Here is a 17,017-nt window from a genome sequence, read left to right as displayed (position 1 = left end):
TGAAAGGTAATGGACTCCTATACATGACCATATAACTATATAGGATAATAACACCTCATCAAAGGAAATAAAATCGACAAAAAAAACCAAACACGTGGTATAACGTATTGCTTACGTTTATATTTTTGGCAATTTTGTACCCCTAGAAGGGAACGAGGTGGACCACCCAAATTTATCATAATACATGTTAGGATCCGGTACTATAATACCAAATGTTTAAATTGGGCAATTTCCAAAATTTAAGGGGTGGGCCAAAGTACCCCTCCCAAATTTTTAAAGGAGTGCACAAATATACCCATATCTTATGAAAGGTAATGGACCCCTATACATGACCATATAACTATATAGGATAATAACACCTCATCAAAGGGGATAAAATCGACCAAAAACCAAACACGTGGTATAACGTATTGCTTACGTTTATATTTTGGCAATTTTGTACCCCTAAAAGGGAATGAGGTGGACCGCCCAAATTTAACCTAATACATATTAGGGTCCTATACTATAATACCCAATGTTGAAATTGGGCAATTTCCAAAATTTAAGGGGTGGGCCATGGTACCCCTCCCAAATTTTTCAAGGGGTGCATTAATATACCCATGTCTTATGAAAGGTAATGGACCCCTGTATACGCCCATATAACTATATAGGGTAATAACACCTCATCAAAGGGGATAAATTAGGTCAAAAACCCCCGAAATTTAAATTTTTGGCAATTTTTTACCCATAAAAGGGAACGACATAGACACCCAATACTGATAGAGGTACATACTATGGTCCTAGGCTACCACACCAAATTTTTAAATTTGGCAATTTCCAAAATTTAAGGGGGGTGGTCCTATGTACCCCTGCCAAAATTTAGGGGGTGGGCCAAGGTACCCCTGCCAAAATTTAGAGGGGGTGGTCCTAGGTACCCCTAGGTCATTGACCCCGGGCCAAGGTCATTGACCTTTGACCTATGACGTCACAAAGGTCGGGGTCAAAGTCCAAACTTCGGCCAAGTCATGCAATTACTACTACAACACCATGTGATGTGCCTTATGACAGTTGCCTATCTTAGTTTTTGTTTCATCTTTTTATTCTCAGCCGTTTCTGATTTATAAGCACTGGACGTTTTATCTGATACAGGACCAACTTTTTGCGGTCATTTTGAAAACGGTGCCCCAAATCGAAAATTGTTTCCTACAAAAATTGTTTCGTTTTTCAAGGACTACCGAATGAAGTATGATTCAATACATATTCCTATTTGAAAATTTGAAGTTGGCCCCTGGGGTCGCCACAACAACACCATGTGATGTGCCTTATGACAGTTGCCTATCTTAGTTTTTGTTTCATCTTTTTATTCTCAGCCGTTTCTGATTTATAAGCACTGGACGTTTTATCTGATACAGGACCAACTTTTTGCGGTCATTTTGAAAACGGTGCCCCAAATCGAAAATTGTTTCCTACAAAAGTTGTTTCGTTTTTCAAGGACTATCGAATGCGGTATGATTCAGTACGTGTTCCCATTTCAAAATTTGAAGTTGGCCCCTTCAAGGAGGCCCCTGGGGATCACCATAGCAACACCATGTGTGGTTCCCTATGACATTTTCCTATCAGTTTTTGTTTCATCTTTTTATTCCCAGCCTTTTCTGATTTATAAGCACTGGACGTTTTATCTGAAACACCCTCTATATTGGGTGTTCTAAAAATGGTGCCTACGAACCAGAGAACACTATTCTGCAGGTCAAAATAAAGCGAAAATGCTACCCTCCGGGATCTCCTTCAGCTGCCACAGAGAAACAAAAATTTCACTATGTGGTAACGTCGTAGATTAACTTTGAACCATTAGCATTGCTCTACGAATCCATCAAACAGTTAGAGGAAGCAACGGTTTCTCAGTGGTAGAGCGCTTACCTCTTCTGCGTGGGGTCCCTGGTCCGATCCCCGCCCAAGTAAGTTTGTGGTGGACAACATCGTGTCTGTGGGTTTTCTCGGGGTATTTCCGTTTCCTCCCACTTTCTCATTCCACCAATTCTTCCATTATCATTCACTTGCCTTAAGCATCCGTCTCCGTTAGTCTAACAAGCATAAACGTGGGACGTTAAACTGAAAGATTTCATTTCAACAAAAAGTTAACATCGACTGTCAGCAGATGGCCGTCAAAGCCGATAGGCACACAGTGAATGAAAATGTAAACACATTTTATTTTTTTTTTAAATTTTTAACTTTCTAACATTTTGAAACTATTATCAAATATAAAAAATGATAACAGTAAAATGAATGTATAAATATTGTACTAGTGATATAATTGTCATGTTAAGTTTAAAGTGGATGTTAGATGCAATTAGAAAAAAAAAAAAAAAAAGATCTTAATATTTATCATTTCTAAATTAGTATTGCAAGGATAATACTTTCTCTGAAGCAAAACCTTTAAAATGCCAATACCCACAAATTTTTCAATCCGTAATGCAGTTTTTCATTAGTGTAAACTGATTTTAGAAATATTTCTTTTGCGACATTCAGGAACTTTTCCACCTGTAATGCATCGTTATCATGAAATGCACTTATTCCTCGTTTTAGGGGGGGATATTGGTGTGATGTTGCCGATTGTCCGCCGTATGTTCGGTACAAAGTCTCTAGTGGCTAATATCTATAATTACTTTACGAAGACTAGAGGAACAGTACAGTATTATACTTTTAATCAAGTAATATCCAATCTCATCGTGTAAGTACTTCTATCCTGTAAATTGGAATAGTAGATTCGTCATTAAAATCAGGACTTTCAAACTGATCGGCTACACCAGATTTTCCGCATGCTTTAGCGGGTAGTCCGTTCAGACCGAAGGATTAGTGTAAGTAGTTTCTGTTATGAAAGTTTCTTTCTGTATGTCCAAACACGACGAAATAAGCATTAAAATACGAATAAATACAACATGGAACCTTGATCAAAGTACAGGTACATTGAACGTCAAACGACGTGATTACAGTAGGGAAAATGAAATGAATGAGTTTAACGTCCCACGATTATGCTCTTTATGCTAATTGAAACGACGATTATAGCAAGTGAACGATGATGGAAAAATTGGTATAATGAAAGTGGAAGGAAACGGGAATGGTCCGAGAAAACCCACGGACACGATGTTGTCCATCACAAACTTACTTGGGCGGGGATCGAACCGGGGACCCCACGCACCAGAGGTAAGCGCTCTTTCACTGAGCCACCGTACCCCCTTGATGATTACAGTAGTGTTGCACAATACACACTGTCAAAACTCCCTGCAATTTTAGTCAGCACTTTCCACACATTTCATTTTGAATTTTGCCTACTGAAAGATACACCAGGTGTAACAAATGTGAAGAATCGAACACATGACGTTAATTTCTGGAACTGAACTTACAGATGAATTTCTTTGGTGTAGCGCAAAGCTAACACGGAAGAGAAATGAAAACTTGCAATTTAAGTTGTAATATGAGTGTCGACTGTGGTTTCTAAGGACATATTCATTTACGTGCGTACCCATCGTCACCTCGTGGCTTCTCCCAGCGGACGCACCCTCGCATGGCCCCGTCAGTTTCACCCTGTTGTGGACAGGAATATATGATTCTTTCCCTTCAGTGACGACTGTTAACGTTATGTCGTCGAATAATAAAAATGTTGTAATATAAAAATGTCATTAGAATATCTTTTCTTAAAGTTCGTAGAATAATCGTTAGATGCCATTAGCTAACAATTTGTCTCTGCTAATGAGAACTAGTAGTTGCTAAATTCTCCGCTTCTAGCGGTACTAGTCCGATAACGTACTACCTATTTTCGAATCAGCGGTTTTGCTGGCAGTGAATTTCAGGTACTGTATATAGCAATAAATTACAAATTACTTGTAGGCTATCTTCAAACTTGAATAACCTAACCATTGGCTCGAAAGGACTAAATTAGGTTTAGGAAGGGGACAGATTGAAGGAAAAGGAAAAATGAGTGATTAATTTATGCAATTAAATGGAAGTTGTTCATGTTTTGCGAGTTGTTATAATTTTCTGAATTTTCTTAACATTTTCGTAAATATTGGTTTCTGCTGTTGATGAAAAGGCAGCCATTGTGAAGAGCACATGTTCTATATAGTGAGATTTGCTGGAACATCAGTATTAGCTGCAAAGAAACTGGTTTGGATATTTATTTTTACCTTAAAAGTTTTGCAGCAATACTTAAAAAGAAAATGAAAATGATAATCCTTGAGTTTTACGTCCCACGGTTATGCCGGTTAGGCTAAAGGAGACGGTGATTATGAGAAATGAATGAAATGAAGAAAGTGGGAGAACCCCGAGAAAACCCAGGAGCACGGTGTTTGTCCACCACAAAGTTCACACGGCGCGAGCTGGGATCGAACCAAGGACCCCAAGCACCGGAGGTGAACGCTCTACCACTGAGCCACCGCGCCCCCTAATACTTAAAAAGAGTTACGGAAAAGTTTTAATGATACCGGTACATGCCAGGTGTCTTTATAGTAAAGAGCTTTAATTGGGAGATTTTTATGCATATATTTTTTCTGTCAAATAACGGTTGCAAAAAAGAAATAATACTTGTTGAATTCATAGGTTATGAAAGTGTCTGTCAGACATTTATAGTAAGCTACATTATAATTTTTCCGTTGTTTTCGTTACCTTTATATTCTGTTCTAATAAAGTTGTATGGTATCTGTTAAAAATTCGATTTATTTGTTAAACGAGTAGTAAACTTATTATAACGTGCTACACAGGTTATATCTGGCTATATTGTGTCACTGTTACTTCAGCAAAAAGTGTGGGTTTTACCATAGTAAGTTGGGTAAATATATATGTGATTTTAGTAATTCTTCTCGGGCTATCAGCGAAGTGAAGGTATTGACATCCAACGTTTCGATGCAGACGTTGCATTCATCTTCAGGGATTGTAATGAAGATGAATCAATCTCTGAAGATGAATGCGATGTGTGCATTCGAAACGTTGGATGTCAATACCTTGACCTGGCTGTTAGCCCTAGAAGAGTTACTAAAATATACATATAATATGCATATTTATGTTTTGAATAATTATATGATGTTAAAGAAGTGCGTGATCGTCTAAATTCAACATAGAAATAACATTTTACATAGATTCAAGGTTATAATAGCACCTTTGCAAAGTTTTTAAGAGCACGATTTTTACGATCTAGCACAAAATTACGTGTCTTTCAAAAAATCTTCATAAGTTTATATATACATATATATATATAGTAAAAAGGTTATCTAAAAGTTTTAAGTACAAAGAATGTACATTACATTATCACGTATTTTTTATATCATTTTTAACATATACACGGACTAGTACTGGATGATCTTTTAAGAAATGAGCTGGAGTTGCATGTGAGTTGTCTAAGTCTTTCGAGGAAGATATCAGGGAACACTGAAACAGCACAATTAACTTTTTAAAATCCTCACATTAGTATTTGATTCATGAGTCTGTTGTCACATATCTGATCTTCTACTGTAGTGGATTACAATCTAGATGTGTTTCACTACATTATACTGTTGAGAAAGGACCGTACTATAATTTACATATGGAAACATTATCTCTTCTCTTCACTGATCTCCTTGGGAGTGGTAGGCCAGGGTTCGGATTCCACGTTGATCAGTAGGTCCACGTCTCATATAGCCTCGCTGCTAAAAGGGACGTTAAACTCTAAATCAAGTCAATTCTTCATTGTTCCTTTCTTTTTCCAAGTCATTTTAGCTACAAGAATTATTATCCTTGCTCTGGAAAGCTTTATATTTTATACCTACTAACCGCACTTGAATTAACTTGGTATATATATATATAAACTAGAATATGTACGAACCTATGACTTAAGATAATTATGGTATGAGCAGTAGCTTCCTAGTTAAATGTATTTGTTCATTTCTTTATGCACTTTACAAAATGTCGCAATTTGTTGTAAAAAATAGCCTTATCTTAATATATCCGAACTATATTTCAATGAAACTTGGCGTATGTACTCTAAGGAATGTAATCATTTTTGAGGTACCTGGGGGCGCGGTGGCTCAGTGGTAGAGCGTTCACCTCTGGTGCTTGGGGTCCGGGGTTCGAACCCAGCCCCCGCCAAGTGAACTTTGTGGTGGACAAACATCGTGCTCGTGGGTTTTCTCGGGGTTCTCCCGTTTCCTCCCACTTTCTTCATTCCACCATTTCACTCATCTCTCATAATCACCGTCTCCTTTAACCTAACCGGCATAACCGTGGGACGTAAAACTCAAAGATTTCATTTCATTTCATTTTGAGGTACCTTTAGCGTATGTAGGGTCAGTGAGGTTAATTATGAGACACTCCTTACTGATTATCAACCACTGTAGGTAAATACAAATTAACCCTGCATTAGGCGCGTACGTTTGGGCTACACAATTAGGCGCGTGGGTGACAGGTTGTCACCCACCTATTAGAATGCATCTCGAATAAGTAAAATAATCTTTAAATGACGATTCTTTCATTGATTTGATAAAGTGTTAATTACAGGTTATAGTTTTGGTTGTACACAGTGTTCTACTGAATATAACGGACTTTTCTTTCATGACTACTAGAACGATTCCAAGCATGTTACACAAACATCCTCCACACATCCATCTCTCATAGGTCAAGTACCCCTTCCTCTTAGTTTTGTCTCTTCCTCTTCCACAACCATGTATAACGACCACTAAATTTGTATTACTATGAAAAACACCAGTTTGTAATTAGCTTAATGCTTGTTTTTGCATATTTTGTGTCTTTATAGCCCTCAGTCCGTATATTTATATAAATTAGGTTATTGTTTTATCAAAATCCATCTAAACACTTCATTTAGATATTACCTTTTTTTATTGTAGTACGTAATAAATTAAACATTTGCACACTTTTAAAATATTGTACATGTACATATCACAAGATGGACACTCTATATATTATATGTTTTTCGTTGCTATGACGACTTACAAAACATATCATATCACTATCACAACAGAACATCAATCATAATAACAGAAAATAAATTACATCTATTTCTCTTTATATTTTCTTCTTCTTCCTTTTGAACAGCTTGTGCATATTTGAAAAGCACATTTTGCCCGTAAATACAAGTTATTATATAAAAATTACACAATACCGTTACACATGACAACGTCCTCTGGAACCTGATGGCTTCTAAAGATTGACCATTTCCTCTTACACAACACTAAGTCCCTCTTCCTAATTTCAAGTAGAATTTTGGGAATACAGCATAAATGTTGTATCTGAGATTTAATTATTTCCCAGGCAATATCCTTAAAAAAAAAGAAAAAAAAATCCTTTCTGACAACTGAAATGAACTGATATTGAATTTCAGAGTGCAAAGTACAATAATTTTACATATCTTTAGATCAAAAAATATCACCATGAGCCATCTTTTGGCTCCGATTCAATGTTGTGATCTCTTGCAGTCACGTGATAAAGTTCATAATCACTTTCATCAGAACACACATCCGTCACTTCCTCCTCAAGCCGCTGCAGGACAACACTCTTCATTTTTATAATCTCTGTCTTATGGTGTTTTGACATGTTACTTGTTAACGTATATAGGCGCGTGGTTGACAATTGTCACCCAAACACGCTGCTTCAGAGAGAATTTATTTCTTACAGACGGGAAACAGAAGTGTACTACTGCTACTACAACTAACGTTAACAACTATCATGCAGCTACTGAAAGGCCCGACTTCGAATACCAAAACACAGTATTGCAAGTTTAAGACAAAAATCACCGGGGGACACCTGTCACCCACGCGCCTAATCTAGGATTAATAGCACAGGCATTTAGTAACATCCTCCATAATGCTCTGTCTACATTTTTAAGTTTCAGTTTACAAAAGTTTAGATGTACCAATTTTTTGTAACAAACTCATTCAAAAAAAGAAAAAAAAGTTTCGAAATTTGAAATCCTATCATTAACTTTTATATCTACTCGTGCAGTGATATCACTGTTGTAAAACCAATGAGTGTTGGTGGAAGGCTGGTAGGTCGGCAGTTATAGGTTAAGTTGAATTTGTCCCTTGGGCTTTCGTTTCAGAGTTACAAATTGTTTTGTTGTTGTATCCATTTTGCCTATATGGAGGGTAATTATTAGACGCTTGCTAGATTAATGAAGTTGAGAAATAACTGGAATATGTTTCTGTATCCTGGTATGTAAAGTTTCAAAAGAGCTGTATTCTGTAGTTCAGGCAGTCCTATAATCTTGTTTCTTAGTAACTTTCAAAATTGTAGACCTACATTATTTTGAAAATTGCCTAGGCTTCATATCAATATACTAAAACTTAAAGAAATAGAAGCATCCCAAGTTGTTTTTTAGTCAGCAGCCTAAAACTTGGTCTAAATTTGTTTTATAAGCCTGTTTTGTTCCCTGAAACTATCTAAAATAGGCTATTAGCCTATAGGCCTCTTATAGTCAACTCACAAAAATGTTAGAATAACATCAGTAGGTATTTCCACTTTCTTAGTTATTTTCTTGTAACTCAGCCAATAGACTCCTTCATACCTCAATATCATACAGAAAGCTGGGGACAACAGGTGTCTCATAATTGCCCACCCGGTGTCTCATAATTACTCTTTTGGCGGGAAATTATGAGGCATCACAAATTTGACATTTATTCATCAACTTATGAGATGACAGGAAATTTCTTGGCAGCAAATTGTTACTCTGTTGGCACCATAAACTGCTGTCTAGATTAACTGCTTTCAAAACTAATGCAAGCTGAGTAACGTGGAAAAGTTTTGAAATTTGTCTCATAATTACCCTCACTGGCCCTACCTAACTGGAGTCTCAATAGGGTTAGATCATAGCTTAGTTCATGATTCCCGTTTGATTCAAGCCTGGTTTCCACAGGAACCCAATGTTGACTTAGTCGTCTGGGTACCTAGAGCATCTGACTTGAATTCGATGGAAAATGTAGGGGCAGAAGTTACAAGAACACTACAAGAAAATTGGCCCCATAATCCACCAAGAAGTCTCGACAAGGTGGTGAAACCCTTTGGCACCACTATGTTCGAAAATAAGCCTTGAATATTCCAACAGGACTCAGCACTAGCACACAAAGCGAAGACGACGCAGAAGTGGTTTCATCGCAACAAAATTGCGTTCATCACCACCGAAGAATGGTCTTCTTCCAGTTCAAACTTAAATTCTCTTGACTACAAGATCTGGTCCTATTTAGAGGAGGTGTGTTCAACCTCACATGAGTGTGGACCGCTTGTAGTCTGTTGTATTGAAAGTAGTGGATGACGTAGACATTCATATGATATTTATGATTTGTTTCTTAATTGCTCCTAAATTTGTGTATCAGTGAAACTGTGTGCGCTTCGTACCGAAGATTGCTTCGTTCTTAATACAATAAAGTACAAACAGTGAGGAATAAAAAGTAATTAGGGTACATGCTTCTGCTTCCGATTCTTATTATTTTGGATTTTCAAAAAATGAAAAATGAAATGAAATCTTTCAGTTTAACGTCCCACGCGTATAGCTTTAGGCTAAGGGAGACGGATGATTAAGGCAAGTGAATGGTGACGGAAGAATCGATGAAATTGAGAATGTAGGAGGAAACGGGAATACCCGAGAAAACCCACGGACACGATGTTCTCCATCACAAACGTACTTGGCCGAGGATCGAAATGCGGACCCCACAGTTTTTTTTTAAGATAATGTTTGTCAAATATGAATAGAAGATAATTAAGGTGTGAGCAGGGATTTTCTAAATTGTTTTACTATTTTTATTCCTATAACTCTATCTTATTAACACTAGAATGCCCGCACTTCCGACATACCTAGAATGCCCAGTGGAACAAAAATGTTCCACTTCTTTCGAGTCTATAGCAAATAAAAGATATTTTTCAAAATCTTAACATTATATGCCTTAATCCACTAAAAACTTTAACAGAGACGTATCACATTATTCTAGCATTGATGTGAGGCAGGGGAAGTGGGAAGGGGGAAGTAGGCTAGAGTGAAGAATATATGGAATTAAATTCAAGTGCTTTAATTTTGTATGAAAATGTTACGTTACATCTGAACTATATGCTCCAGCGCATTTATTTGTTTTATTCTCTTATTACAAAGTGTTTGCTAGGAATGATATGTTTTGAACTAATAAATGCGAGAAAATCTAACAGAAATTAACAAAAAAGGTTTGTGGAAAGTGTTCATTTGAATTGCTACACCACCGACCTCATGATGCAAACAGTATTATCAGTTTGCATGACATGCAACACATACAAATGTTTTCATTTCTTTCGCAGGACATTGTTTGCATACAACCTTGTTGCAAGATGTACAGAAATTGCATGATCGTCCACAACTCACTTTGCACTTCTTGCGTACCTGACAACGCCTTCGTGTAGTTTCCGTAGAGCTGGAAAATGTTGATGTTCCTGGTGTCTGACTCTCCTCTCTATTACTTCCTATCATGTACCTTTCTGCCAGTTCCTCTGCAAGTTCCAAAATGAATTTGCGACGTTCAATGATCTTTCCGGTGACCATCTTGAACAGCTCCCAGGAATTAATTGCTGCCAGGTCCAGTAAGTTACAAAAAGTGTGTACAGGCCATCGTCGGCTGGCAGGCTTCACAGAATATTTGCGAGCCATCATGTCAATTGAATCTACACCACTCTTTGTCTTGTTGTAATATATAACAGTTTCAGGTTTCTTCTTGCCTTGTCCTTGCAGTTCCACTTGTGGATGCATTGAGCTCAGTATCATGACACTTTTGTTCGCTTTTGCCTGGTAAACCGTGAGGGTAGTTTGTCCATGTTGCAACATCTGTGTGTAATGTAAAGGAGCCTTGGATTTTTTCACAGAAACTGGAATCTCCCTGCGTGAACGATTCATAGTTCCTACTAGACTAGTAGAAGCAGAACGTAGTCTGTTAGCAAGTGCTACCGAAGTAAAGTAATTGTCACGCGTGACATTTATTCATTTCTTCAAGAAGGGCTGAAATACGTAGTTTCATCGCAACATATTCTGAAAGTCTTTCCCCTGCCGGACGAAACTCATCCTTGCCCAGGTAGGGGAAGGCGTTTATGACATATTTTGTATCATTGTCCACGGCTACCCAAAACTTTTGCCCATATTTATCGGGTTTGCACGGCATACACTGCGTGAAAGAACATCGCGCTTTCGACAGGAACAACTCTTCATCCACAGTTATGTCTTGGTCTGGTACATAGCACATCTGTGAATTCTCCACGAACTTATACCATATTTCTGAAATATGACAAAATTTGTCTCTTTCCAATCTTGCGCGTCTCGTAGACTTGCCGTCGAATCGTAAGTACCTCAGAATCTCCAAGAATCTGTTCCTGGACATCGCCTTTTGGCAGAAGTGTACACCCCATTTCTAGGACCATAAAGAGTGTACCTTGAAACCTTTTGTTCCTGTAGCACCACGAACGTACATTATTGCAATAAATGCTTCTAACTCATCCAGTGTTATCGACCAACTTTCCTCTCCAGTTTGTCTGCGTGCTTCTTTTTCTGTGTATGTCCGTATTCTATTCAACACAAGATCATCAATTATTAGGCGCCAAGAACTGGCAACACTGTCATCAGCAATGTTGCGTATCGCGTGTGATATGGGACCTTGTTTTTCTTTCAGTACATTTTTCTTAGCAATCCTACCACTTGCAGGATTACCTGGACATACTAACTCCCAACGGGTACCATCTGGAGCAGTAATTGTCGTACCAATTTGTAAAATGGACTGTTCCCTTCCATTACACACACACGCTGAACCGGAAGCACAGTTTCTGACATGGTTTCGCTACCATCATCTCTCACAGAATCTGATATTTGTGTCTCATCAGAACACTTTCCGTCACTCACTTTTGCTACTTTTTTGGTCTGTTGCAACTCACCTTATACATCACAGGCCCGTTTATGTGAGAAACAGTAGTCAGAGATGTGGTCACTGCATGATTCATGAGATAAACTGCTATCACTTGACGACAGTGGAATGAACTCCTCGTCACCGCTCAGGCTGCTGTCTGACAAACCTCCCGGATCTCCCTCCGATAGCTCACAAAACACTTGAAGCATCTCTTCCGTGCTTAGTCCTTTCTTTCGTGATATTTTCAAACACAAATGTCGAAAAAGTTGTCAATTACAGACCACAATCGACTGAAACTAACTGCACAACAATGACACGTCCAATGTACCGTAAACTTTACTTCAATTATTTGCAGTAAAAATCAACGCGTCATTCCCATTGAAACTAGCTGCACAACTATGTCACGTGATACGAAGCTAATTACACAGCGCCACTAGTGATAAATTTGAAACACTATATGAAGCCTTTGTTTTCCTGGGTAGGCGGATGAGAGGAAGTGAACGAGGGATAGGTGGTGTTGAGGGAGAGGGAAGAACGCATTGAAGGGAGGGACAGGAATGCGAGCAGAAGAGGGATAATGAACGTCAATGTAAAAAATGGAGGAATAAAATGTGCGTAATAATGTATCTCTCATATACCTAAGCATGGTGGAACAAAATTGTTCCGCGGGCATTCTAGGGGTATGTGGTAATATCTAAGAATCTATAATTCCTACGAAGGTAATTTTCTCGCAATCGCATCATTTTTTAAAAATATTAAAAGTCACAGAATGTAATAAGAATCGTGCGGTAATTAATAGATAAGGACTGCAATGAAGATGATGGTGGAACAAAAATGTTCCGTTGGGCATTCTAGTGTTAACACTAAGGACATTTCTGTCGTAGGACATCCGTGTTATTTGTGAGATATCTTTCGTAGAAAACAAAACTATGAAAATTTCGGGAAAAAAATCCCCGAATTTCTCTTGAATTTGGAGTCGTGACACGTGCGTGTGTGTAATTCAAAACCTGATTTATTCAGTAGACTACCCACAGTGGGTTATTGTGGTCGAAAAGCTGGTCACATTTATTTATTTATTTCACCTGAGGACGGTCTTAAAATAGTTTACTTAATGTATTTGGAAATATTTTGAATGTTGGAACTTGACATTTACTTCGAATTATATATCAGCGATCTTCATCAAGAAGTTAGAAACGACTACTCTTGTAGTATCTGGATTGCGGTTTCTTGTTCCTGAAGATAGTTCATTTATGTTCGCAAAATAAAATTTAGGTTTCTGTTGAAAACGGGTTCTTTTCCTTTTTAATAAAAACTGCTGAGACTGACAAGCTGAGCAATAACCTATTTAGCACAACTATGTTGCAAGAAATTCTTTGAGAACTTACACGCGAAGTACAGTCGGTACTATCGAAAGTATTTGTTACGATCTTCAGCCGCTTCTTCAGAAAGATATCAAATTGATAATAATGCACGTTTAATAATTGATGTACCATTGTTCAAAATTTTATGACTAGCAGATGTTTTTCGATGCTGATCATAAAGAGTTAAAGCTTTTTACTTTATTTGCAGAAGATAGAAAGATTATTTTCTGTATTTATTATATGTGTACTTGGCATCACTTCTAATAGAATTTTAGTTCGATTTATGATTTCTATAATCACTAATTTTATTGTTGCAGCTGTCTCAGGATCCACAATTAAATTAAGGGCTTACAATATTTCGTAGTTCCAGATAGTTGTTCCAACATTTAGTTTCACTGTTTTCAGTACTGTGAAAAAGTTAGAAATGTGCTCTAAAATTCAACGAACAGCTGACACAAATTTATTTGAAGTATGTGTTAAATGAATTCGATAAATAGGTGCTTAATTTCTGTTACTAATGTCATTTATACTTGTCTTGTTGCAGAGAAACCCGAAGATGAATCCAGAACTGCTTGCAAAACTGGTGCCACAAGGAAAGGAAGGCATACGGGCAGCCTGCAAGAAGTGCGGTTACGCAGGACATCTAACGTATCAGTGCCGCAACTTTATTAAGGTAGATCCGAACAAGGATATAGTGCTAGACGTAAGTAGCACGAGCAGTGATAGTGCCGAGGAGTATTTGACACCGCTCATTCAACTACGCAAGGATGAACTGAAGAAGAAGTTGAAAAAGCGTAAGAAGAAAAAGAAGGCGAAGTCACGAGATAGTTCTCGGTCGCGGTCGGATCGCGAGAGTAGTGACAGTGAAGAACAAAGTGCCAAGAAACATCATAAAAAGAAGAAAAAACACAAAAAGAAAAAGAAGAAGAAGAAACACCACAAAAAGTCCGAGACTGAGAGCAGTGATTCAGAATCAGAAGACTGACAACTTTTAGTTTATTATTATTATTATTATTATTATTATTATTATTATTATTATTATTATTATTATTATTATTCACCCATCAAGTATCTTATAAATATAATATAAAGAATGAGCATATTTAGAAACTTTCAAAGCCATAATTTGTCTCGTTCACTGCCGTGATTAATTTGCTCGTATATAATTTTGAAGTGAGTGAAACCTATAGTATTTGTTCCACTGTTAATAAAAAACTAAATAATAATTACTATTTGGCTCCGATATACTTTCAATGTAAATGTAATTTGTGTGAATGTAGTATCCAATTGTGATTGATGTATCTTTTTCTTAAGCAAGTGGTAAGGAATGAAATAAAATACTCGACAAACGAGTAACGCCTTTGAAAGTTTTAATAAATAATATAAAGAAAGTAATATCTGCAATCACTCTTCAATTAGAAGTAGATCTTATTAATACTGTACCCAAGTATAGAAAACCAAATAATTTCTTGGGCACACGATGGTACGGGAGATTTCTAATTAATTGTTTTTGAGAACAGTCATCAAAGTTGTACTTCTAGAAATAATTTTTTCTCGTTTTTGATCTTTTTTTTAAAAAAAGAAACCACAGAAACTTAATAAATTACAAAATCGGTTTGTTAAGGATTTTTTTAAAAATTCAATGACAGTACCAGATAGCATTTCCTGTTTGTAATGTAGAAATTCATCAAAATAGAAATAGTTAATGTACTAACATGCTGGTTGGCAGAAAACATAGGTATATGGTTAAAAGCTTGTAGTAATAATTAATCACAATATTCAGTGTCTGATACGTTTCCATCTGAACAACTTCCGGGCAGCTACATTGTCAAATCTGGTTTCACTGAGCAATAAAACTACGCACACGTGTATCAATCTCTCAGCTATTATGAAGCAGACTGAAGTTGTATAGGGCAAAGTGCCATCGAAAAAATAACTTTTTGAAGATTTTTTTTACATGTTCACTGTAGTCTTTCCCGCTTAGTAGAGCAGTGTCGGAACAATGACTTTTGGTAGCACGGGCCAATGTTAGTGTTTTAATTAAACGTTATGCAAAGTAGCTTTCTCCTCAACCTACATCACCAATGAAATGGCATTTAAAGAGGACGTCAGTGAAACTCACAAGACCTGAGCTTGATGATCCAAGATATGGTGACCTGTGATAATCTATTACACAGCATGTGATAGCAAACTATTACGTGTAGTCCGATCAACAGTGAATCATGTAGTCCATTACCAGTTGATTTGCAAACTGTCCGCAAGGCCAGCATTAACAACAGACGTTTTACAGAGCGAAAGAGCAAGCGCAGTAGGCTGTGCAAGCGCCACCTAGCTGGTGACCACTGGTTATTTGTTGTGACAGGGGATGGAACACTGATCTACCTAAATGACTTCCGAATGACCAACAGAGATTCATAGAAGTGACCAATGTAACTTCGTGTGTCAATGCCATGGGCGGCGATTAGGGTGGGGGGCAAGAGGGGGCAGTTGCCCTCCCACTTTTTTTGAAGTGCCCTAATTTATATAATTTCATTTGGAAATGTAAACAGGGTGTCCATACAATTTAGAGAAAAGATCTCTCGACTTTTTCCTGACTTTCCATGACAAAAGTTGTAGATTTCCCTGACCCCTGAATAACTTTAAAATATAAAAGAAAGAAAGAAACCCCAGCCTCCACATTCCCCATAGTTGGCCTTGTTCTATTCCACTTCTGTTTCTTTCTTTTTCAATTTTCTTTCCAAAGGAATGTAAATTTACAAATATGTGCATTAGGCCATTATTGATTAGGCCTACATATTACACAAAATGTAAAGTTACAAACGAAAGTGTGCAATATACAGAGTACTTAAAATATGAAAAAAATTACACATTATAATGCCAATTACACAGCATTATAATATTGCCTATAGCAATAAACAGTTCGTACATGATTTTACTGATTATTAAAAAAAAAAAACAAAATACACACACATTATGTAACACATACTTTTGCTGGTGCAGTTGTTAAATGCAACAAATTTAGAAATTTGTTTTCATATTTTCTTGCATAGTTTTCTTCTCATTGATCTGAATGTCCTTGTCTTCGCAGCTTAATTTTCTTTTCTTCTTCCAGCTCCTTTAGTTGTTGCTGAATTTCCCGTTTCTCTCTCCTCTTCTCGTCTCCAGCATTTATTTCTTTTCTTTTCCAAATACACCTGATATTGTCTCATTGAACTTCTCACTGAATTTATCATGCCTCTTGTAATTATTAATCCTGATGATCCGCCTATTCTCATCATAGAATCATATATGATCCGTTGAGCCACCAGAGATTCTTCTTGTAAGTTGTCAACAATGAGAATTTTATTTATTGTGAAACCACTTTCAAAATATGCGTTTCCGTGAAAGAAGATAAAACACATTTCATAACTGACCATAAGTCAACGAAGTTCTTCCCATTTCCTAAGACTAACTAACTAACTAACTAACTAAAAAAAAAAAAAAAAAAAAAAAAAAAAAAAAAAAAAAAAAAAACTCATCAGGTTCAATACCATCTCTATCATTGGCTATGAATTCATTCGAGTGTTCCTTAAATTCTTCAGTCTGAGCTTTCACTGTAAGCTGGAGATACTATTTCTTCGCGTTCTCAGCCACTTGTCCAGATATCCTCTTGGCACCATGCAATTCTTCTAGAACAGCGTCACCCTTTTTGAGCAAATATGCCAGGATGTAGTTAGATGTGTTTCTCGCAGAAAATTAGTTTCAACGACTATATCAGAGAACACTGACTCCCTCAATATCACCATTGAGAAC

At 37.0% G+C, this 17,017-nt stretch overlaps 2 protein-coding genes across 3 annotated transcripts in view; one reads left to right on the top strand and one right to left on the bottom strand.

The window, feature by feature from the left end:
• LOC145674321 (uncharacterized) overlaps positions 1 to 16,654 on the top strand; it is a 102,794-nt gene extending 86,140 nt beyond the window's left edge. For both annotated transcript variants that reach the window (XM_081744224.1, XM_081744223.1), the window contains one exon: positions 13,770 to 16,654. In XM_081744224.1, the coding sequence (XP_081600350.1) occupies positions 13,782 to 14,210 (429 nt within the window). In that variant the 5' untranslated portion in view covers positions 13,770 to 13,781 and the 3' untranslated portion in view covers positions 14,211 to 16,654. The remainder of the gene's footprint in view (positions 1 to 13,769) is intronic.
• On the bottom strand, positions 10,935 to 11,345 carry LOC145674161 (uncharacterized). The gene has a single exon (XM_081743991.1). It carries the CDS (start codon positions 11,343 to 11,345, stop codon positions 10,935 to 10,937), a length of 411 nt encoding a protein of 136 aa, XP_081600117.1.
• Positions 16,655 to 17,017: the final 363 nt, after the last annotated feature.

This window comes from Thermobia domestica, chromosome 17, assembly GCF_964235325.1.
Source record: "Thermobia domestica chromosome 17, izTheDome1.hap1.1, whole genome shotgun sequence".
Lineage (NCBI taxonomy): Eukaryota > Metazoa > Arthropoda > Insecta > Zygentoma > Lepismatidae > Thermobia > Thermobia domestica.
Note: the sequence above shows the minus strand (reverse complement) of the source record. Positions and strands in the feature narration are given on the sequence as shown.